Source organism: Vigna umbellata, chromosome 1 (genome assembly GCF_029865625.1).
Source record: "Vigna umbellata cultivar VRB3 chromosome 1, Vumbellata_1.0, whole genome shotgun sequence".
NCBI classification, from domain to species: domain Eukaryota; kingdom Viridiplantae; phylum Streptophyta; class Magnoliopsida; order Fabales; family Fabaceae; genus Vigna; species Vigna umbellata.
In genome coordinates, this window is record NC_142165.1 from 10261333 (window position 1) to 10286056 (window position 24724).

Genomic DNA, 24724 nt, shown 5'->3' on the forward strand with positions numbered 1-24724 from the left:
AGAAAAATAGAATATTATAAATAATAATTTTCTTCATATATATTCAACTCAGATCTATAAATTTCTATTTATTGGGCATGTCTTACAATAAAAAAGAAAAATATTTATACGTTCAGCCTTTCTATCTTTCTACAATCCTAAACTGTTTAATAAAATAATTTAAAAAATGAATGTTCATGTATCATCCACCACTAAATAGATGTTGATATTCATTATGTTTTTATTTTCTGCTTTATTTATATTCGCACTGGAGGTTGGCATTCTGTGACGTGGCTTGCAACATCATGGTGCTAGCGTATCCGTCACGTGGAGTTCTCTCACCCTCACATCACTACAACTGTGGGCCCCACTCCCTCCCTCTCTCCCTCAAATCTCAAGAGCAAGCCATCACACCCACACGCTTTCTCTCTCTTTCTCTCTCTCTCTCTTTCACTCTCTCCAAAATCCCAAAGCCGAACCAAAACAACCATCACAAGTTCTCAACCTCAACTCTGCGATAAAAAAAGGTAACTAACCTCATGGAAGAGCTCTCCGCGGGGCCTCTCGTCCCCGCCGTCGTCAAACCGGAGGCTTCCAGAGCCGCCGCCGACACAGGCGCATCCGCCGCCGCATCTGGTGACACGTTCCCGGCCTCCACGTCGGAGCCGGACAGGGAATTTCTCTGTCCGATTTGCATGCAGATCATCAAGGACGCGTTCCTTACCGCGTGCGGCCACAGCTTCTGTTACATGTGCATCATCACTCACCTCCGCAACAAGAACGATTGCCCTTGCTGCGGCCACTACCTCACCAACACCAACTTGTTCCCTAACATTTTACTCGACAGGGTTCGCTTCCTTTTTATCCTCTTCTCTATAGAATATACTTACGTTTCATTATGCAATGTTCGTTTTCACTTGCGAGTTTCCGGAAAGTGAAGAATCGTTTAGTTTTTTATTTTTACTTTTATTTTATTTTTGTGAGTAATGTGTGTGGCGAAAAATGCTGGTTCGAGTCCCTAGATCTTTCTGTTTGCTCTTGTAGTGCTTGTAATTACTAATTTCTCCTTGTAATGTTGCTTACTAAAACTTTTAGCGTGTGATTCGTTCATCACCTCCTCTATAGTTCCGTTGCTTTTGCACCGAAACTTGAATTGATTTTCGCTTGCGAGTTTTCTTAAACCCTGTGTTTAAGAGAAGAATCGTTAAGTTTTCAGCAGAATGTGTGTTGCGAGTGAAGCTGTCTGGAGTATTTTGATATTTCTTTTGGCGCTTGTAATTAATTATTGACACTTGCAATGTTGCTGACTGAAACGTCGTAGTTTTTTGAGTGTGACTTTTATCTTCCAAATATATTGGAAATGCAGCTCATTGTTGAACGGTTTATGTACCTCATTGTAGCTACTGAAGAAGACTTCTGCGCGTCAAATATCAAAAACTGCTTCACCTGTGGAACATTTCCGGCAGGCATTGCAAAAGGTTAGTTGTGCTTTCACTCTTTTTCTTGATTAGAATTTGTCCATTGGTGAACATGTTACTTGTGCAATAGTAAGAGGTTTTTGTTGTATCTTAGTCTGTTCATCTTACTTTTTGTGTTCTGTTAAATTATGAATATAAGCGTAGAAGAATGTCTGTAGATGTTTCTATAATTGGACCATCTAATAATAGTAGAGCAGATGGAAGAGGATTATATTATAACTGGAGCGGGTTTTATTCCTTTTTGGTATAACCAGGAGGTGTAGTCTCCCTCGTAGTGGGTCACAGTTTTTGAGGTAAAGTAGTACTGTAGTACCTTAACTTTGTGTCCAAGCTAGGGATTGAACTGTAGACCTTGTTTAAGGAACCCCAATGCCAAAACTATCTGTGCTACTTAAAGTGATGAAAAATCAGTGATTATGTATTCTCAGCTGATGTATATACGTGTTTGTGTTTGTGTGTGTATATATATATATATATATATATATATATATATATATATGTATGTATGTATGTATGTATGTATGTATGTATGTATGTATATGTATGTATGTATGTATACAAAGCTGAGTACAAGTACATCCCAAAAACAACTTTATGTAAGCTGCAGAGGAGTCATACTTTTAAAACTCTCCCTCAAGCTAAAGCATATTAATTGTATGCACCATGGTTGAAACATATAAATTTAATTTTAGGCCTTCTCAGGAACATAGTGAAAATGTATGGAGGCTGGTCGTGGCTGATAAATCCAATACTAAATGACAATCAATCTCTATTTGTTTGGTTCTTTCATGAAACAAAGTATTGAAAGCAATATGAAAGGCTGCTTGATTATCACAATACAACTTCATTTGCTCAACTTCACAAAATTTCAACTCGTGAAGGAGTTGTTTAATCTACATAAGTTCACAAGTAGCTAGAGCCATAGATCTATATCCAACTTCTGCATTAGATTGGGAAACAACATTTTGTTTCTTGTTCTTCCAAGGGACAATGTTCCCTGTAATGAATTCACAGTATCATATGGTGAATCTTTAGTCAATGGGATAACCCACCCAATCTTCATCACAATACCCTTCATTTTAGTATTTCCTTTGTCTTCATACAACAATCCTTGTGTTAGGTTTCCTATCAAGAAACCCGGGTAAAACTCTCTCTAACACCCAGATCAACAAGTCAGAAAGAATGAATAACCTCTTCTTGTATTATCACAGTAAGAATCCAATGCATAGGAAAATAGAGAGAGCCTAACCTCCCCCTTCAGGATGACAAATCCTGTTAGAACTACAATCAAACAATCAACAAAACAACTATCATTGTTTATTTGCTATTTATACAATCAATAACCCCGCTCCTCCTAACTGCTAAGGCAGTTAGGCATTTAATGTTTTATTCCTTCTCTCGTAAACTCTCCATCTCCTAACATTACCCTCCCCTCCTTTAACAACCTTGTCCTCAAGGTTGAACTCAGGATATTGGTCTTTCATAGTACTCCTGTCCTCCTAAGTTGCTCCTTCTCATCCTTCCTCTTGCCATTCCACCAGAACTTGCTGCACCAGTTCTTCTCCCTGTTGAATCTGTCTACTGTCCAGGAGTCTGACTCGGCGAAAGGAAGGTCCTTCAGCCTGCAACTCTGGTGGCAGCTCCTTCTCCTCCTGCTTTTTGCCCACTGCCTTCTTTAGCTGGGACACATGGAAGACTGGGTGTATCCTAGTTGTTTCCAGCAACTTGAGCTTATACGCTACTTCTCCCACCTTTTGCAACACTTGAAAAGGGCCGTAGTAACGAGCTGCTAATTTCGGATGAAGCCTTGAGGGCATAGAGGACTGCCTGTGAGGGCGAATCTTCAAGTAAACCCAGTCCTCCACCTCTATGTCTGTTGGTCGTCTCTTTTTGTTTGCTTGCTGCACCATCAGGTCTTGAGCCCGATTCAAATGAAATTTCAACTGTTTGATAGCCTCATCCCTCGTCAGTAAATCCTGGGCCACTGCTTCTACTTGAGTCTCCCCCGGTACGAACCTACTAAGGGAAGGTGGAGCTCTCCCATACACCATCTCAAAAGGAATGCACCTGGCTGCACTCTGATAGCTGGTATTCTACCAGTATTCAACCCAGGGCAACATTGTACTCTAGCTCTTTGGTTGTTCCGAACAAAAGCATCGTAAATAACCTTCTAGAATCCTATTTATCACCTCGGTTTGGCCGTCTGACTCTTACTCATCCTGAGTTGGGTCCCCTGCAGCCTAAACAACTCCTTCTAGAAAGTGCTTAAGAATAGAGGGTCCCTGTCACTCACAATTGAGACCGGAATCCCATGTAGCCTTACTATCTCTCTCACAAACACCTCCGCTACTGTTTTTGGCCGAATAAGGATGCTTGAGTAACACAAAATCACTTACTCAGCCGATCAACTACCACCAGAATTGCATCGTAACCTTGGGATTTTGGCAGCTTTACTATGAAGTCCATACTCACTTCTTCCCAAACTGCGTTCGGTATGGGTAAGCCTTGAGGAGAGGCTGCTAAGTATTTGTGCTGTTGGCAGACCAAACACCCTGCAACAAAATCAGTAACAAACTTCTTCATCCCCCTCCAATACAACGACTGTGCAACCCTCCTATACGTCCTATACACCCCTGAGTGACCGCCCCGTTCGGGTTACATGGAACTCAGCTAGCAGCTTGGGTATCCAAACCGATTTTGTCGACAACACCAACCTCCCTTTGTAATGCAATCGGTCCTGTTCTAAAGTGAAAGCTGCATGGGCCACGGAATCCTTCTTAAGATCTTTAATCACCTTTGCCAACTCCTCATCCTCCTCCACCTCCTGTAATATTTCTTCAAAATCCTGCCAGTATGGCCTTGCTATCAGCCTTATCTCCTTCTCCTCTTCTTCTCCGCTCTCTCCCCTTTTGGACAGTGCGTCCGCCACCCAATTTGTGTTGCCAGCTTTATACCGAATCTCAAAATCACATCCCAGTAACTTTGCTATCCAGTTCTGCTGGTTCTGTGTAGTTATTCTCTGTTCCAACAAGAATTTCAGGCTACGCTGGTCCGTGTGCACTATAAATTTCTGTCCCAACAAGTAGGTCTCCAATGTTGGATCACCAAGACTAAAGCCATCAACTCCTTTTCATATATTGACTTATTTAAAGATCCCTCCGACAACGCCTTACTAAAGAAAGCAATGGGCTTCTTCCCTTGCGTCAACACTCCCCCTATTCCTCCCCTTGAAGCATCACATTCTATATGAAAAGTCTGGTTAAAATCTGGCAACGTTAGAACTGGTGTCGAGGTTACCGCCTCCTTCAATCTGTTCATCGCCTCTTTGGCCCGTTCGGTCCAAGCGAACTGCCCCTTTTTCAACAATTCAGTTAGGGGTTTTGCTATCTTGCCATAGTCCTTCACGAACCTCCTATAATACCCCGTCAAGCCCTAAAAACCTCTCAAACCCTTCAAGGTTCTCGGCTCCTCCCACTCCCGAACGGCCTTCGTCTTATCCGAGTCCATCTCTACCCCCTTCTCGGAGATCTGATGCCCTAGATACTGAATCTGCGTCTACCCGAATTCGCACTTCTTCTTATTAGCCACCTACTTACTCCGCTCCAACACCTGTAATACTATTTTGACATGGTCCACGTGTTTCCCCCATGTCGGGCTGTACACTAATATATCGTCAAAAAAACCAGCACAAACTTCCGCAAATGTGGGTGCAACAAGCCGTTCATGGCGCTCTGAAAAGTGGACGGCGTGTTGGTAAGGCCGAACGGCATCACCAGGAACTCATAATGACCCTGATGAGTCCTAAAAGCGGTCTTATGAATGTCTCCTTCACCCATCCAAATCCGGATGATATCCGACCTTTAAGTCAATCTTAGAGAAATATTTAGCCCCCCTCAACTCATCTAGGAGCTCCTCTATCACCGAAATTGGAAATTTGTCCGGTATAGTCGCACGATTCAGAGCTCTATAATCTACACAGAACCGCCAGCTCCCATCCTTCTTTTTGACCATGATGACCGGACTAGAGTAGGGACTAGTACTTGGTCTTATTATCCCAGCTCTCAACATATCTGCCACCTGTCTTTCAATCTCTCCCTTCATGAGGTGAGGATATCTATAGGGCCGAACGTTAATTGGATCCACCCCTTCCTTAAGAGGTATTCAGTGCTCCATATCTCTGTTTGGGGGCAGCCCCTGTACCTCCTGAAAGACACTGGAATGTATCTTCAGAACCTTATCTAGCTCTGCCCTCTATACATCTGTCTACTCCATCTGCCCCTCACTTTCCACCTCCTTCTCGGCTAGACCCAGATCCCAAACCAACGTCCACGTCTCCACCTCTGTCAGCTTTAATAAAGCTTTCGGTTCTACTAGTTGCCTGGCTAGCGTCGGATCCCCTTTTATCTTCACCTTCGTACCCTCCTGGCTGTACACCATAGTCATCTCTCTCCAGTTTATCATCACGTCTCCCAACTCAGCCAACCACTCTACACCCAAATGATATCCACACCTCCCAGTTCAAACAAATGGAATTCCTCCTCCACGATCGCTTCCCCTAAACTCATCCGAACCCTTCTCACACCACCCACGGGTCAGCTTCTTTTGTCCATCTCCTAGACTCACCTGATAAGGTGGTGTGTCTGCTATGGGTAGTTTCAGCTCCTCAACTAATTTCCGGCTAATAAAGTTGTGGGCCACTATCTATCAACACCAACACTGTCTTTCCCTAATTCATGGTCTTGGGCTGAGTTAAACCTTTGGCTGAAAAGACCGACAGTTCCATGTGCCTTTGCTCCCGACCGGTCAAGTCATCCGCCCGTTCGGACATGTCCTCCACCCGTTCGGTCATTACTTCCTCATCACCCTCTTCATCCTCTGCTAAGAGTACCACCCTCAAACTCCTCTCTGGACATTGGTGACCAGGGCCGAACGGTCCACCGCATCGAAAACATCGTCCCTCTGCTCTTCTCTTCAGGAACTCAGGATAGGGTAGGTTCCTCACCGTTCGGCTTCGATTGTCGCTCCCTCCAATACCGTTCAATCTGCCCATACCGTTTGGTCTAGTGTTGACACTCAGTCCTCCCATACCGTTCGGTCCTTCTCTTCTCACCGATGCTACGCTTTCCACCCCGCTCGGTCAACTAGAATTAGGGCGATTGTTCTCGTTTCTTGTCATTGCCCCGACCGTTCGTCCCCAAGATTGCGAATTCTTTGTCGCATTCCAACTTCCCCCTCTCGCTCTGATTGTCGCGTCCTCCACGTCTCTCGCAATTCTCATTGCGACCATTAGCTTTTGAGGATCAAGAATTCGAACCTGCCCCTTGATGTCCTCGCGTAGACCGGCGAGGAAATAACCCAAAAACCTGCTCCTCCGGTACGCCACGGGTTTGCCCCACCAACATCTCAAATTCGCGAACGTAATCTTCCACGGTTCCCTCTTGCCGCAACGTCGCCGTTCGTTCAAATACGGACCCCCCGAAACCCACTCCAAAATCGGTCGATCATGGCTGCTTTAAGGCCCTCCCACGAACGATTCGTGGCCTTTTCTTTCTAAAACTTGAACTAGTAACTCGTGCTGCCCTCCATGCTGATGTACGCGAGTTCCACCTTATCTTCCTCCGCCACCTGGATATCGAAAAATCGTTCAGCCCGATTGATCCAACTGTGAGGTTCCAGCCCTTCGAACGTGGGTAAGTCCACCCTCTTCCTCCAATTATTTTTCACCCCCTGATGATCGCCGCTCCCTCTTCCTCCATTCTCCTCATCGTGCCTCAGCGAATTATCATTCACGGACGTTTGACTCCCATCGGAGTCTCCGTCGTGGTTGTTAGTCTGTGCCCCCAACATCCGCATTAATTATTGTAGGTCCTATCGTACGGCGGCGGACTCAACCTTCACTCCTTCCATTGTAATCTCCAACCCCTCCAGTCTTCCCTTCGTCGTTCTCTCCATAACTCGTTCTTGCGCCCAATTTGGGATCTGACAGGTCAGACCAAATTGTTAGGTTTCCTATCAAGAAACCCAGGTAAAACTCTCTCTAACACCCCAGATCAACAAGACAGAAAGAATGAATAACCTCTTGTATTATCATAGTAAGAATCCAATGTCTAGGAAAATACAAAGAGCCTAACCTCCCCCTTCAGGATGACAAATCCTGTTAGAACTACAATCAAACAATCAACAAAACAACTACCATTGTTTATTTGCTATTTATACAACCAATAACCCTGCTCCTCTTAACTGCTAAGGCAATAGCAGTTAAGGTAGTTAGGCATTTAATGTTTTATTCCTTCTCTCGTAAACACTCCATCTCCTAACACCTTGTCATAGAGCCTTTTTGGTGTATTTGAAAATGTGAATTACAACATTCCAATGATCAATGTGAGGATTCTGCATGAATTGATAAACAACTCCCACGACATAAGAAATGTCAGGTCTTGTAATATTGTGATAAATGAGTTTTCTCACCAACCTCTTATATCTTTTTGGATCTGGAAAAGTTTCAACTTGGTCCCTATCAACTTTTGATTTGGATCCGTGGGACTATCAATAAGCTTGCAATTCACTAACCTATATAATGTCAAGAGCATATTTTCTTGGTGAAATGATAACACTTTCCTATGATTGACTAACTTTGGTACCCAAAAGGTATTTCAAAAACCAAGATCTTTAGTCTGAAAATGGCTAATTAAATGCTCCTTTGGTTAGAGAGGTCCTAGTGGTATCAACATGGACTAATATATAAACAAACTTCCTAGGAGAAGTATGGAAATAGAAAATTGAATGATTTCTCTCACTTTGCTTCAATCCGAAAGCCTCCATAATATAACTTAATTTACCAAATTAAGCTTGGGGTTATTGCTTAGTGGAATCACAACACCGGACTTTTATCGAGCAACAAATCTAGGAGATTTCTCCATGTAAGTTTTCTCCTCAAGATCACCATAAAGTTTAATGTCATAAAGTTTAATATCAAGTTGGGGAAGTGTCCAATGACAATAATAGCCATTGCAAGAAAACATCTAACAATGTTGATTTTGGCCATGAGAAAGAATTGTCATTGTAGTCAGGTCCATAAATTTTGTATATATCCTTTGGCCACCAATCGAACTTTAAGACAATTTATTTCACCCTTAGGTCCAAGTTTAATAGCATAGACCTATTTACAATCAATAGTATTCTTTCCAAATGGAAGAGGAACAAGCTCTTACGTGCCAATGCTTGTAGGAGCTTGTTTTTCACCAATAGAATTGTCATTGTAGTCAGGTCCATAAATTTGTATATATCCTTTTGTCACCAATTGAACTTTAAGGCAATTTATTTCACCATTAGGTCCAACTTTATTAGCATAGACCTATTTACGACCAATAGTCTTTGTTAAGAAGTGGACTTGAAGCCTGACTCAACCTCACAAAACTGGCTTCTAAGGTGAGGTTTGCACCCACTTATATATTATAGATTAGTCTTATCTCTAGTCGATGTGGGATTTCCAACACCCCCCTTACGTCGAGGTATATACATCTCGAGTGTGAGATTAAACATTAATGGGTGGTCCGATAATGGCTTGATAGCGGGTGGAACAACATGGTAGCAATTTAGAGAGTCGAGGTCGCTTGTTTTCTGGATTTGTTCCTTTTCCGTCATGCATGGTGGCATGTCTAGTAGCTCTTATACCATGTTAAAAAGTGGACTTTAAGCCTAAATCAACCCCACAAAACCGACTTGTAAGATGAGGTTTGCATCCACTTATATATCATAAATTAGTATTATTTCTAGTCGATGTGAGATTTCTAACAGTCTTCTTTCCAAATGGAAGAGGAACAATCTCTTACGGGCCACTTTTTTGTAGGAGCTTGCTTTTCATCAATCGTAGCTTGTCATCATCTAGGATGATTAAGTGTCTCATGAATAATTTTAGAACAATGGGGACAAACAAAGAAAAAGCAAAAGAAGAATACAATGGAGACGAGTGATGATAACCCAACAAATTATAAATAGGATATGGATTATGAGTAGATCAAATACCTTTCCTTAAGAGTAATAGACCAATTTGAAGTGGAGTCATGTGAGAGTTGATGGAGAAGGATCCATGGTGGGAGAAGGTGTTGGAGGAGGATTTGTATTATGCGAGACTTTTGGAAGAGTGGGAGGAGTTGTGTCTTGCATTGGTATGTAAGGAAAGGTCACGGGGCAATGTTAGATTGGTTTGAATTAAAGTTGGAATCTATAGAGGACTAAAGGTTGGAAAAGGGAGAACATGTTGAATGGACATAGGAGCTTCTACAGAGGATGAGAAAAAAGACATGTTTTAATTACTCTTGGTAGTCCTTGTCAGAAAACCATTCGAGGAGTACCAACTCTCTTGGGTATGACCCATTCTTTTGCAGTATCTACATTGAGCATGACCACTCTAGTCACTATGTCCTACTCGGTTGCATTGACCTCCTCCACTTTCTTGTGATACCATTGTTGATGTGTAAATAACTTCAATTGAATTTTCATTTGTCAACAAGGTAGGCACCCAAAGAAGTTTAGTGACTAAGTTGTTCATTGAAAGAATTTGATCACCAATTGAAATTTGGTCATGTACATGATCAAAATCTGAGCATAGAATTCTTAGAATTAAGACCATGTATAACTTATCACATTTTTTGTTGACATTCTTCAATAAATTAGCCACAACAAATCTCGATAATTCTTCTTCTATTGCTAGTGCCTTTGCTACATGGGAGATCATATCGTGATTGGTCTATGTGAGAGAGACTACTCTTTGAGTTGCATCAGAGAGATGTTGAATGTTTATTACTAGAAATATCCGGCACATTTTTTTCCAAAATGAACATGTCTTAAAGGATCTATGAATTTCTGAGACATTCTGATCATCTGACTGTCATAAAGCAACATGTAATTAGAAATCGATTATTTACCTTTTAGATTTTTCTTCATTTGGAACAACATAAACTTCCTTTACCAAATGGTCACTATATCCTTGATCAAGGAACCATGACTCCATGAATGTGGACTAAGATGAATAGCTTTTGTAATTGAGCTTTGTCGCGGTAATAGTGGAGAAAAACTAGTGGGCATTCCAAAGACAATACCCATAGACAAATTTGAGGAGAGAGGGGGAAAACCTCGCCATGAGGGGAAGAAACCCTGTCTATAAGGGGAGAGAGTTGTGTGCAATGAACTAGGAGGATAAGGGAAGAAACCTACCTAGATGATGTTGATGAAATGAACAACGGTGATATGGTGTGATTCCGGTGCTGGAGTGGTGAAGGCGACCCTTGGGACACACACGTTTGGTGAGGGGCTGTGGTAATCAACATGTCAAAGAGCTTTTGGTCAGGCTACCATTGAGGTTGGCTCACACTCCTCAAGGCACACCTAACCATGACTTTATTAGACAAAACGACAATAGCTGATTGCCGGAGAAAGTGAACAAGAGGTGGTCTGGTGACAGGGCTCTTGATACTAACTTGAAATGTTGAAAAATTTGTGTGTATTCTCCGCTGATGTACATGTATATCTATAAAAGAACGTGTACAAGTACAGCTCAAAGAGGAAGGTTACAACCTGTGTTCCTTAATCTATAGATAGGTACTCCCAGAAACAGCTTTATGTTTGCTGTACAATACTATAACAGCCATAATTTGAACAGGGCTAACAACTTTTGGTCTGAAATTGGTTTTTGACATTCTTTACTCTATATATTTCTTGCATTTTTTATTGTATGTCACTAGGCTAGATCAAGGAATGTAATATTTGTTTTTAACTCATGTCATTTTATTGTTGAATATAATTTTGTAATGGATTTTATTTAAGTTGTGGAACCAGCTGTATATCGTTTTTTGTTTGGAGCTCATACAATTTAGAATATTGAAGATCACTAGATTATTATATATTTCTGTTTCACATGAAACTGTGGATATCGTTGGTGCTTTATCTTGTCTGTGATTCCTTTTTCTGTTTTTTATGTTTTTAATACAGGGTTGTGATGTGACAATTAAAGAGCTAGACACTCTTTTGTCACTTCTTGCTGAAAAGAAAAGAAAAATGGAGCAAGAAGAAGCAGAGAGAAATATGCAAATATTGTTAGATTTCCTACATTGCTTACGCAAGCAAAAAGTTGATGAGTTGAAGGAGGTGTGCTGGCTGCAATCTCTCTCTACCCTAAATTATTGCTTAGTTGCTAATATTTTCAATTTTTCTTTCTTCTGTTTGCACTAGTTGGTCTTTATAGCACTACTGATTTCTGTTACATTTATCTCTGCTTATTGCTACAATTGGTGTTTGAAATTTTCACTTTTAGGTTCAAACTGATCTCCAATTTATAAAAGAGGACATTAATTCTGTAGAGAAACATAGAATGGATTTGTATCGAGCACGAGACAGGTACTCTGTAAAATTGCAAATGCTTGATGATTCCGGTGGAAGAAAATCGTGGCATTCGTCACTGGACAAAAGCAGCAGTGGCCTTATATCTAGTCCGCTAAATCTTCGTCGAGGAGGGCTGTCGTCAGGCAGCCATACTAAGAAAAATGATGGAAAGTCCCAAATTAACTCTCACGGGCATGGAGTTCAGAGAAGGGATGCCGTCACTGGATCAGATTCACCACATATAAATCAATCGGGTCTTGCCCTAGTTAGAAAAAAGAGGGTCCATACACAGGTTTTCTTAGTTTAATATTCCATGCCTAGAATTTTACATTTCTATTTTTATTTCTATGTCAATTGGTTTCAGATATTTTATTAAAAGCTTCTTGCCTCAGAATAAGTTTATTTTCATGACGGGTAAAAGCAATTATAATTTTGGAAAAAGATTTAAATCTTAACATCGAATTTTTTTTAAAAATTGTAATTTTTGGGAATCATTTATTCCAGAAGAAGTAGTTCTGCACTTTTTCATAAACATGTCCCATTCAAATGTACGAACAATAATGTTGAAATTTTCTGCTTGATCAACACAAGTTGAGCTTAGACTCTTCATTTTTTATATTTAATTTATGATCATTTATGTTGCCACTAGCTTCTGAATTAATGTGGCTATAGCACATATTAGGAGAGACTTAGACTTAGCTCCCAGGTTGTTTGGTTCTACAGAACTTAAAAAGACAGCTACAAATTTAGGATGCGCGAAGGCTAAAAGAGTTAGTTGACATGATAAAAGGTAGAAATCTTGTTTTTTTAAATTCTAAAAGCTGTATATTGGGTAGATATTGAATAGGGATGGGTTGTATGCAAAAAGATGGTTAGCAAATATCAATATGGAGCTCCTGTGAACTATGTGTCTGGACAACAAAGGCAAAGAAAAATAAGAAATGATCTAAGTGGTGTAAGTAGTATACATTGAGGAGTTTAGCAAGGAAACAGATTTAAAGGATACTTATCATTTTACAGAAAAATAAAATTGATGACAATAAGATATAGATCTATGAGTCATGCTTTAAGATTCAACTGTATCATGATTGTGCTGTACGCACATTGACAGCCACATATGTTATGAAACTCTCGTTGACCTAAAGACGTTATATTTATGTAATAGTGCTAGTAATGCATTAAGCAAATTATCTCTAATTCAATACCCTTGCAGGCTTTGTTTTTGAGACCATAACTAGAATTAACTAATTAAGACAGACACAAATATCAATGTATCATGATACAATTTCTCGAGATACAAATTTATAATCAATCTCAATTAAAATGAATGTCTTATCAGTCATAGAAACGAAATACCTTTAAAAACTTAGCTAGCTTAGAAAAGTAGTTTCTTTATTATTGTCATGTGACTTTGGTCATGAATTTTGTAAAGAGTTTTAGCATATACCTTTTTTTTTTTATTATTTTATTTTTATCTCTGAATTTGCAACCATAAACTTGGTTTACTTTTTCCTCCCTGAATCCTTTCCTTTTTTATTCCCTTCCTTGTGGTCTAGTTTAATGATCTACAAGAGTGTTACCTACAAAAGCGACGACATGCAGCTGATAAGCCCCATAGCCAACAAGAAAGGGAAATGAGTCTCATAAGTCGAGAAGGTTATAGTGCTGGTCTTGAAGATTTTCAGTCAGTCTTGACAACTTTCACACGCTACAGGTATAGTTATCAGTTTATTCAAATATCCAGTTTTTAGGACTTGAGGGTCAAAGGGTACTTTGCATTGAGAGTGAAAGAGAGTCAAATTGGTTAGGAACAGTTAAGATTTCTGTTAGATTATTCGAGTAGGTTCAATTAGATGGCCTTGATTTTGTAGCCAGGCACTGCTTCGTGAGGAAGAAAGCAGTCATGTAGGAAATTGTATCTTGTATTAACTAAGGAAGGTCTCCTTGCTTTATTCAGTTCTGGCCACTAAATAAATCGTTCTTTCATTTCTACCTTTCCAATGGGGTTCTTAACAAAAAATTCTGGGCTTAATATCAATTACTACTATATTTAGTTAGCTATATACAGTTATCTCTAACCATTTTGCTTCATTTGAAACAGTCGATTGAGAGTCATTGCAGAACTAAGACATGGGGATATATTTCATTCAGCAAATATAGTGTCCAGGTGAATTTTGAAATTGTTTATAGAACACTTGCGTTTTGATATTTTTTATTTGTGCTGCCTTTATTTTAAAAAAAAACCTAATAAATCTTTTTGTTCAGTTCCAACCTATCATTTCCAGACTACGGTGGTGCTTTCCTTTAATAGTAGCATTATGATGATGTGTATGAGGATATATGATTCTTTGATTAATGCTAATAGAAGTAAGATAATCGTGAAAAGGATGAAATTCATCATCCCTGTCCATTTGCCGACTTTAGTTTTAGTATTAAACTGAAGTTTAACCATGATCGAAACTGTTGAAAATGGACTAGGCGTCTGATATGCGTTTTAAAAGAAAAATCCTAGTAAATCTACAGTAAGCATCCACAAACAAAATTATAAGAAAAGTCATTAGTGGATGAAATGTAGAAGGAAATTATGATAGACGAGAGAACGATATGAAGACCTATATATAAGGACTAGAGAATAGCCTTTGGGAAGAGTTAGTTGTAACTGATTACACCATCCATTTAATAAACACAACAAACTAAAAGACACACTTAACAGAAAAATACAAAGAGAAATATCTCTAACAACTAATAGAAAAATGCAAAGAATTATCTGTAAGAAATAGTGGTGGTAATTCAAGGTGTATGTTATAATTCTTTACCTTTGCTTGAATTCTTTAAGCTCTTGTAATGCCAACTACGTCTAAACAGTATTTTTAACTTTACCCATGGAAGAACTTTTGTCATGATGTCCTCTGATACCAATAATTCCTTTTAGAATGTATAGTAGATAGCCGAGTGGTTTCTCAATACATAAATCTGGACTCTGCAAAATCCTTTGATAATCAGTAACCCAATATCCCTCCTACTACTTGTGAATTTACTGGAAATTATTCCATTGATGAACTGTGGTGTCTACCTGTCTGGTCACAGTTGTTACTGGAACAGTTTACGCAATGACTTTTAATAAAAATTTTATTCTCATTATTGTTATGTTCCTAGATTGGAATTCTCAGATATGGTTATCATAGGCAGTTTTTTCAAGTTTTTTGATGTAAAGTTTAGTGTATAAGGCCTTTGTTATCATATTGGTTATAAAATATGGGGTTGTGATTGGCTGAGTACTATATCGTGATAGTGTTGTCATGCTGGTACTAAACTTGCTGTTCATACTGGTTCACATTTTATGCTGGAGATAGTTCACGTTGAGATAATAATACTAGGCACTCTAACAGACAAGTAGGACTTTATATGTATAAAGTTAGGCAGAATAAACTGTATTCATTGAATAAAGTGGCCATATTACATTTATACATATATTTGAGTACTCAAATTTTCTTATAAATATATTTTCTGAATGCGTGGATTTAACATGTATGTTGCAGCATAGAGTTTGACCGTGATGATGATTTGTTTGCTACTGCGGGAGTTTCTCGGCGCATTAAAGTTTTTGACTTTTCTGCTGTAAGATGGATCCCCTATTACTTCGAATTTAAATATAGTTTTTTATTTATTCTCTTTTCATTGTTAATGTTAGCACTTTTGTAAAATGTGTTTTTATAGAATCTGTTAATTAATGTTTCATCTATTCTTAGGTGGTAGTGGGGTCCCTTCATAGTTTACTTGGAATAAAACATTTTCCTCTTATGACTTATGACGATGAAATTTTCACTGATATTATTACATAGACAATGTCTTTAAATTTGACCGATTTGTCTTTAATTCAACTACAAAACCTTGTTCTCAGCAAAACCTTTATTCTCCTCTTGATATTTGACAGAACATATTAGTAACCCTTCATGGGACATATGAAGTATATCATAAAATCGGAAAGAATTAAAGAATTTCACATACTTCATTTAAAGTAGAAGCATCTCCTTGGAAAATTGGAATTATTTGATTTATGGTCTTTTTTTCGTTAAATTTGTGTTCTAGTATAACTAAGTGCACCTACACAACCAAAATGAGAAATTTGTGCACTATGTATAATATGATGCTTGAGGGGTTGTGTATTTAAACAAAGCATAAGGCACGCTTTCTGTAGGATTTTTGAACCTAGTGTAAGGGTTCACCCTTTAAATATTTCTTAAACAAATAATAATAGATTATGAATACAAAATAACCTTTCCCTATGTTATTGCTTTCCAGGTTGTGAATGAACCCACAGATGCTCATTGTCCAGTTGTGGAGATGTCTACACGTTCAAAACTTAGTTGCTTGAGTTGGAATAAATATGCGAAGAACCAAATAGCTAGCAGTGATTATGAAGGAATTGTGACTGTTTGGGATGTAACCACTCGGAAGGTAATTGTTGAATACACATGGTCAGTTTATTCTTGTATCAGCTGTTTTGTTGTCTTAATTCATTAATATCGTTTTTGATTGTTATATGCTTGTCGAAATGTTCTACAGAATATTTACCCATGGCTATTATTTTTCCTGTTGCAGAGTTTAATGGAATATGAAGAGCATGAAAAGCGAGCATGGAGTGTTGATTTTTCAAGAACAGATCCCTCTATGCTTGTATCTGGTAGTGATGACTGCAAGGTACTCAAACATTTATTTGGTAGTTTTGATGGCTATTTCCCTGGATTGCTTCTGTAATTTCCAATATTTTTGTAATGAAACATACTTAATATGTTTGTGACATATTAATTTAAACTTCGCCTTTTACAGATTTTAAAAGTTTTCCCACTTTTTTGCACTTTGCTTACTCGAATTTAATTGGTATTGGCATGGTATCTGTTGTATGATTGAAAGTGATTGAATAATCAGATACCATGGTGTCTATTTTAATATGTGTCTTTTCAAGCAGGTCAAAGTTTGGTGCACAAATCAGGAAGCTAGTGTTCTAAATATAGACATGAAAGCAAACATATGTTGTGTCAAGTACAATCCGGGATCTGGCAATTATATTGCAGTATGTACCTTTCATTCAGTTTTAAAGTATAGAAACAAGTATCTAGATTTAGTTCATTTTAGATTTGATCCAGTTCATACTATCTTCTATCTATTATTCTGCTGTGAACTTGTGACGTTTGTCATCACAAAGCAATATACTTTATATTTACTTTATTATAATTAATGATATTTCTGTCATAATTATTTAACCATGTTAAATATGTTAACTTATGCATTGTATTACCTATTTGACCTATGTGTAGTTGGATCATTATTATTTTGTATATCTTTAATATAAGGGTTCCTTTAAATGAATAACTTTGCCAAGAGATGAAACAATCTCTCGTAAGCATTTTCCAAATTTTTCTCTCAATTTGGTATAAGGGTGGGTTAATCCCGTCTTTTCTATCATTGTAACGTGAGTCCATCACTGTCTGCCACCAGCTAGTGTCACCATTTCTCTATGACAAACATCTGGTTAGCTTGTAGTTCACTGCCTTCTGTCACTAGCTACCACAGTTTTCTCCAGCAAGCACCAGATCTAGAGCACCTCTTTTTGAGCAAAAGAGAACCAAGGCAGTCTAGGAGGCAGATTCTGCTCATGATAACTTTCTTGTGTAGCTAATCTACGGGCATGCTGTCCCCTTGTTGCCTTGCATTACTGGAATGATGTCGCACCACCACTTGTGCTACACTGAACTCTTTATTTCCCTTTACCACCCTATTTTTTTTCCTCTGGAGTTCAGGCTCTCTTGGATACCATGAGGGTTTCCCTTTTTGCCCATTCATTCCCTGTTTCTGATCTGAAATTGCCTTTGGGATTGCCCACTCCTAGTTTGGGTTACCAACCATTACTTCAGCAAAGTTTAATGACAAAGATAACCTATCTTGGTCTGCATTTGTTGAACTTTGGTTTCTTGTCAAAGGTTTCCATAATAATTTGGAAGAAGATGATAGTAAAATACCATTAGACAAAGTTGAGTAGTGGATGAAAACTGACTTTCAGCTTTGTACCTTGTTGTGGCAATATGTAGAATCCAATATATTGGGAACTCTTAGAGCATTCAACACTTGTAACTCCTTTTGGAAGAAGGATAAGAATAATTTTGCAAATGATATTCAACATCTTAATGATTCTCAAACTGTCATCTCTTAAACAAGCATGACGTGACTTCTTTTATTGCTGAAGCTCAATAATTTGCTAAGGAACTGAAGATTTTTTAGAAGTTAATTCTTTGAAAGAGATTGGGAAGAAGTTGGATAAGTTCTGTATCGTGATGATCCTCCATTCCATGCACCCAAACTGTGATCATGTTTTGGACCAAATCCTAACAGGTCAAGAAATTGCATCAGTGTAAAGCCTAAAACAATGTTATCAAATGTGTTTTACCAGGATATTCCCATCTCCAAAGAGGATATTGTTGTTATTCTCTATAAACTAGAAGGTACATGTTTGGCAATGCAACATTGTTTGAGCATACTTCTTTCCTTCCTTCTTTATTCCAAGATGCCAGTTTTGTGCAACAAGACTTGTCCCATTCGTTGAACATTTGCCTTTTCCACCTCATGCAAACCTAATCAAATCACTTCTCAAGGTTCCTCTCCTCCAATTCTACCTAAACCATCATTACTTCCTTTGGTCACTTGTTAGTGCAGGAATACACGAGATTGGTCCAATGTTACCTAGTAAATCCTCTTCTTCATGTCCTTCACCACCCTCTAAAGTACCACCACTGTAGATAATGATTATCTGATTGACTCCACTCTTCGAAAAGGTACTGATTCTCCTTCTTTTCTATCCTTCATCTCATTTGTTTTCTCTATTACTAACCAAAAAATGTACACAAACATTTTATCATTCTAGATTGTGACAAGCCATGATTATTGAAAGGCAAACTCTTGATAAAAACTAGACATGGGAGCTTATTCCTCTTCCAACTAGAAAGAAGATAGTTGGATGGAAGTGGGTTTATGCTATTAAAGTTGGGTCAAGTGGTCAAATCGACCTCCTTAAAGCTAGATTGCTTGTCAAAGGATACTCATACGTATATGGTCAAACTCTTTTTTGTGGTCACTATTTGCCATTGGCCTGTCCATCAATTGAGTATGAAGAATTTTTTCTTCATGGTGATCTAGAGGAGGAAATCTACACAGCAATTTTTTGGGTTTGTTGCTTAGGAGAAGTGTGGGTTAGTTTGTAAATTGTGTTGATCTCTCCGTGGTCTTCAACAATGGTCACATGCTTGGTATGGAAAATTCATTCACATTGTACAAACTTTTGGGTTGATACATGGTAAAATAGATCATCCAATCTTTCACTATGATACTTCTTGCTGTGTCTGTTTTGAAGTTAGGATACGACTTTCACTCAACTATGAACCATTGAAACTCAAATCTATTCGGTTAACATGACATTTAATTGGTTAAAATTGAATTATAACTTGTTTGAACCTATTGAAGTGAAGAAACAAGTGAGTCCATGCATTAGAAATCAAGAACAACGAATTCATTAAGTAGAAATGGTTAAGAATCCTTCAATGCGATTGGATTGGTTTGGCCGTGGACATAGGATGTAAAAACATATAGAACAAAACATGAGTCAACAAACTATAAAAGATTGAAGAGAATAAGAATGAAGAAACACTCACATTCTAAGAGAAAGAAAAGTTCACTAGGGAAATCATCACTTGAATCTGGAAAACTTAAGAGAAGATTCATTAAATGAGGAATATGCCTCAAACATAACTCAATGTTTGAGAGAATTCTCAACACTTTCTATTTCAAAGTATGGGTTATGTTACATATAGATGTATACATGCTTATATAGGCTAACTAGAGAAGGAAGAGTTTATGACTTGTTTGGTTGGTGCACACACCTTTCTAAACAGGGTCCTTGCATGAAATACGAAGATTCTAGGACTTAGTTTGGTTGTTGCACATAATTTCTTAACCAAGGTCCTTGTTTTTGAAAGCAGCCTAATGTCCAAATTATGTCTCAAAATTCTAAAGAACACATTTTTTACATTTTTATTTACAAGAAAATTAGAGGAAATATTTTTATATTTTTTTATAATCTCTTCTGCATTCCTTTTGTGAATCTCCCTCCATAGTCTTAATATTGACTTTGAAGTTCCACTTCTTCATTTCTCTTTTCTTGAGCTCTTGGTATTAAATTCATCTTCTTGTAACATAGATCATCCATGACTTGGGATCACATCACTTCTTATGAGAAATGAGTGAACTTAATTATAGATGTTGATGGTATAGTCATTACAAAGAATGTTGCTACAAAAATTTCTCAGCTAAAGAAGCATTTATGAAATCACTTCTAGATCAAAGATTTTGGATATCTTAAATACTTTATGGCCATTGAAATAGTTCAAGCAAAGGAAGATATTGTAGTTTCTCAAAGCAAATACACCTTCAATATCCTAAAAGGAATTTGTATGATTGGTTGTAGACCTTTGAATAGTCCTATGGATTCAAATCAGAAATGAGTGACAAAACAAAGTGAGCTTTTCTTGAACCAAAAAAGATACAATAGACTTGTTGAGAAATTTATTTCACACTATTACTAGACTTGAGTTGTCTTTTTGCAGTTCGAGTGGTTAGTTCCTTTATGCGGCCTCCATGTCTTGACCATTGAAATGTTGTAATTCACACTAGAACATGAATGATATTTAAAGATAAGAGAAATACCTAGGTGACGGTGTATAATGATCTTGATTGAACAAGATCATCTATAGATAGACAATGCATTACTGGATGTCGTGTTTTCATTGCAGACAAGATTGTTCTGTGGAAAAGCAAGAAACCAAATGTGGTTGCTTGATCTAGTGCTAAAGTTGAGTATAGGGCGATGACATTAGTTCCCTGTGAACCTGTGTTGATAAAACAATTCTTCTAGGAGTTCTAATCTTGAGAAATTTGTCATATGAGCATGTATTATTATAAGCAAACAGCTATTCACATTGTATGTAGTTTCATGAGAGAACTAAACTAAGAGAGATTGATAATCATTTTATTTGAGGGAAGTTGTCAAATAAAATTTATGCTCCAATGATTAGCTTACAGATATTTTGCTAAGTTCATGGGAGAACCTTTAATTTTTGTGTAGATTGATCATTACTTTTCTAAATATCTCTGAAGTAATGGTTCCTTAAAGGTTGATAATTATTTTTCTATATATCTTTGATCTCTCTAGCATTTTCTTTTTCATAATTCTCACAATTTTATTGTTTTTGTAGTAGTAGTTTGTGCTAGTTGTACTTAATAGATATCAACATGATTGTGTTTCTTGTCTGCCCATATTTATTCTGCATATAGAAATTTTCTTATAGAAAACATTAGACTAAGGGCTACTTGTATGCATATTGATTTTAGTACCAGTGCATGGGAGCATATAAATATTGTTGATAAATGTTATAAATATCATGCTAATAATTAGCAATAAACATGTAGTATAATTGCCTGCTATTATCAAATTTCAATGGATCATTTGAACTTAATCGCAGTCTGAAATTAGTTAATGACTGATCATCTTTAATTTTGATATATCTAATACAGGCATCTTGGTATATTTTTGCAGGTTGGATCAGCAGACCACCACATCCATTATTATGATTTGAGAAATATTAGTCGGCCAGTCCATGTTTTCAGTGGACACAGAAAGGCTGTTTCATATGTGAAATTTTTGTCTAATTATGAGCTTGCTTCTGCATCAACAGATAGTACACTAAGATTATGGGATGTGAAGGAAAACTTAGCAGTGAGTAACGGGAACAAAATGATTTGGTTGATTTGTTTCAAATTTATCTTACATTTTATATTTAGTTTGTGGATAATATTAACTTTTGTTACTTAGTTTAATGTTACAGTCATCACTCTGCTTCTTGATGTTACATGTCATACTTCTAAAAAGCTAATAGTTGTTTATATTAGACTAATTTCATGTATATCAATATCATACCTATTGTCTACTATAAATGTATATCAATATCATTGCACCAATATGATACCTATTGTGTAATATAGATGTATATATATTTTTTTTCATTTTCACTCAAATCTGTGTAGGTTCGCACTTTCAAAGGCCATGCAAATGAGAAAAACTTTGTTGGTCTTACTGTTAGCAGTGAATATATTGCATGCGGGAGTGAAACAAATGAAGTATTTGTCTACCACAAGGTTTGTGGTGTTAAATTGTCTTTTTCTTGTGTATTTTACCTTTTACTTATTCAATTGGGGCTTTGCAGGAAATCTCAAAACCTTTGACTTGGCATAGGTTTGGGTCCCCTGATATGGATGATGCCGAAGATGAGGCAGGATCATACTTTATTAGTGCTGTATGTTGGAAGAGTGATCGACCAACTATTTTAACTGCCAACAGTCAAGGCACCATTAAAGTGTTGGTGCTTGCAGCTTGATCATGAGCAAAATGAATAGAATGTGGATTTGGTATTATCTTTTCCTATATCATTTGTTAATTGTACATAATATTCAAATGTATATTGCAGGTTTTAGGATCTTAATGCAACATCTGAACCTGTATCAATAAACCAATTGAGGGACCTATCATTAATTTACCAATTGAGGACCTCAAATGTATTAAAATTTTGTACTAACAAATCCCCCGGATACTAAAAGATAAACTTTGGCATGTGATAGTAATAATATTGGCAAAGCGCATGATATATATGATTGAAATTTTTAAATTCATAATAATTATTATTACTATTGTGTTTGTTAAGTGTCAAGAGTTACTTTATTTATCATGATTATATTGTGTTTAGGATTACTTATTTATCATAATTATATTGTGTATAGAGATATCCTATTTATCATGTATTTTTGTATTAATTTATTTTTATAAATATAAGATTATGAGAAGAATCAATAAAGTCTTTTAAAATTATTTTACAGTTTAATTTTGTTAAATTTGAGTTTTCCAATTGATTATGAAAGTGAACTTAATTTAATTTTAAAATTGTCCTTTGGTTGGTACATAAAGTTAAGGTCCTTGGAGAACAACACGAGACTTCTCGTTATATTGTCATTTTTTGGTAAGCACATGATGTGCTTTTTGGTTCTCACTTCCTCCTTTGTGTTTCCGTGGGAAATAGATGTGATTGGATTTTTTTTTTATGGAATGAAGCTTGGAAAGAGATTGTTTTAATACAATTGTGATAGTTGGTTTTTACTAAGTGGCTACTAGGTTGTCAATTATTGCTAACTTCAGGGGAAATAAGGACAAGTTGTTCATTCATACAATGATGTACACTTTACATTTCAAAGCTTTTATTATCTGATTATAGCCTCATCTAATTTTAATAGTTAATAATTTCATCCAATTTTGACCGTTAACTATTGACATATACTCTCCCAAGAATGCAAAAAGTACCTTTCGGAATATAAACTGTGTAGAGGACAAAGTACGGGCATGTATTTATCTCTTGTTATCATATCTTCTTTAGTAGGTGAGAGACCATGTATGTGTGATCACTCAAGTAAGTGTGGTGCATAGAATATCCAAACTTCTTTTCTCTTTTTACTGTCTTTTCAAAATTTCCAATTAGTCCCCTTCAAAATGTCGAGAAATTCTGAATGTTGCATTTGGTAGTACTTACACATTTTTCCTTTACTTTTGGTTTAATTTTTAGTCTACAATAGTTTTTACTGAGCAACAGATTAGATTCACTTTTCAAACAATTTGGACTGGCTGGAACCAAAAGAAAAGGATTCAAAATAATCAGTAAATATTCTGATTTATTGCTTCAAAAGTGTTCACTTGATCTATTAATGACAAAATCACAAGACCTGTAATGTTAAGATTACTTAGAATTTTAAAAAGTTTTGGTCTACATATAAGCATAATGACCACTAAAAGTCACATAAAGCAAATTATAAAAAACAATTACAATTATAAAATAAACTCATTAACTTTTTTTTTTCTTAAAAGGAATATTATTCAACTAGCTGGACTAACATTTTATTAGGTTCAGTATTTGATTGCAACTAAATAAGTTAATATAATATAGGGACCAACCTTGTGGACATTTGATTCACTGCATTTATAACCACAAATTATTCTCTATCAATTCTTATATAATGAATTCCTTTTTTTAAATGAGTAAAAATATACCTATTTTAAATATTTTCTTATATTCTTATATTATTCTCTAATGAAAGAAACTTTTTCCAACTCAAAATCAACCAAAGAAGATACTTTACTAATTCCTTAAAATGTTTTCATATATTTTTCTGTTTTTTTCAATCAATCTGGAATGATGGGGATGCTGGAAAAAAATAATTTTTTTGTAATGTGCTTGCTTAAAGATCAGTTTTACATATCTTGAGCAAAAATCTTAAATTGGATACTGAGCTCACTGAGCAAAAAATTTTATCCTTTTTCATATTCCTGACACTTTTTTATTTTCCAACCTTTGTATTTTTGTTTTTCTTGCCTTCGTAACACTGACTGTTATAAACAAGAATGATTAGTAGCTGTGTAAGTTCCAAGAGGAAGGCTAGAAATAAATTCTTCAACTCAAAACAGACAAATATATGATGGTGTGAACCATTCACTATCTTCACTTATTAGGAAAGGAAGAATACATTTATTGCACAAAGCAAAATACACATAAATAAAAGATAAATGGTAAACCAACAAGGTCAAGCTCAAGGAGGGATAGCATCAAATACCTACTTTCTAAAATATCCTACCTAATCTACTAAATCTCATACTTTTATGAACAAATTACAAGTAATTTTGACCTCACTATTCATTTTGTGGACTTGCAAGGTCAAGAAAACTTGAACATTATTCATAAAGT

At 36.8% G+C, this 24724-nt stretch overlaps 1 protein-coding gene across 1 annotated transcript; it reads left to right on the forward strand.

Moving 5' to 3' along the window:
• The first annotated feature begins 411 nt into the window (after positions 1-411).
• Positions 412-22587, forward strand: LOC124846759 (E3 ubiquitin-protein ligase COP1). The gene is made up of 13 exons (XM_088094017.1): positions 412-827; positions 1380-1457; positions 11448-11603; positions 11770-12129; positions 13394-13551; positions 13939-14004; positions 15377-15455; positions 16140-16295; positions 16440-16538; positions 16807-16911; positions 21481-21660; positions 21969-22079; positions 22148-22587. The coding sequence occupies exons 1-13, from the start codon at positions 519-521 to the stop codon at positions 22316-22318; spliced, it is 2028 nt and encodes a 675-aa protein (XP_087950143.1). The 5' UTR covers positions 412-518; the 3' UTR covers positions 22319-22587.
• Positions 22588-24724: the final 2137 nt, after the last annotated feature.

Bases quoted from the DNA above. Each gene is read 5' to 3' on its own strand.
- LOC124846759 (XM_088094017.1), top strand. From the start codon at position 519: ATGGAAGAGCTCTCCGCGGGGCCTCTCGTCCCCGCCGTCGTCAAACCG. The intron at 12,130-13,393 runs GTTTTCTTAGTT...CTTGTGGTCTAG, and splicing joins AAAAGAGGGTCCATACACAG to TTTAATGATCTACAAGAGTG. The intron at 22,080-22,147 runs GTTTGTGGTGTT...GGGGCTTTGCAG, and splicing joins AAGTATTTGTCTACCACAAG to GAAATCTCAAAACCTTTGAC.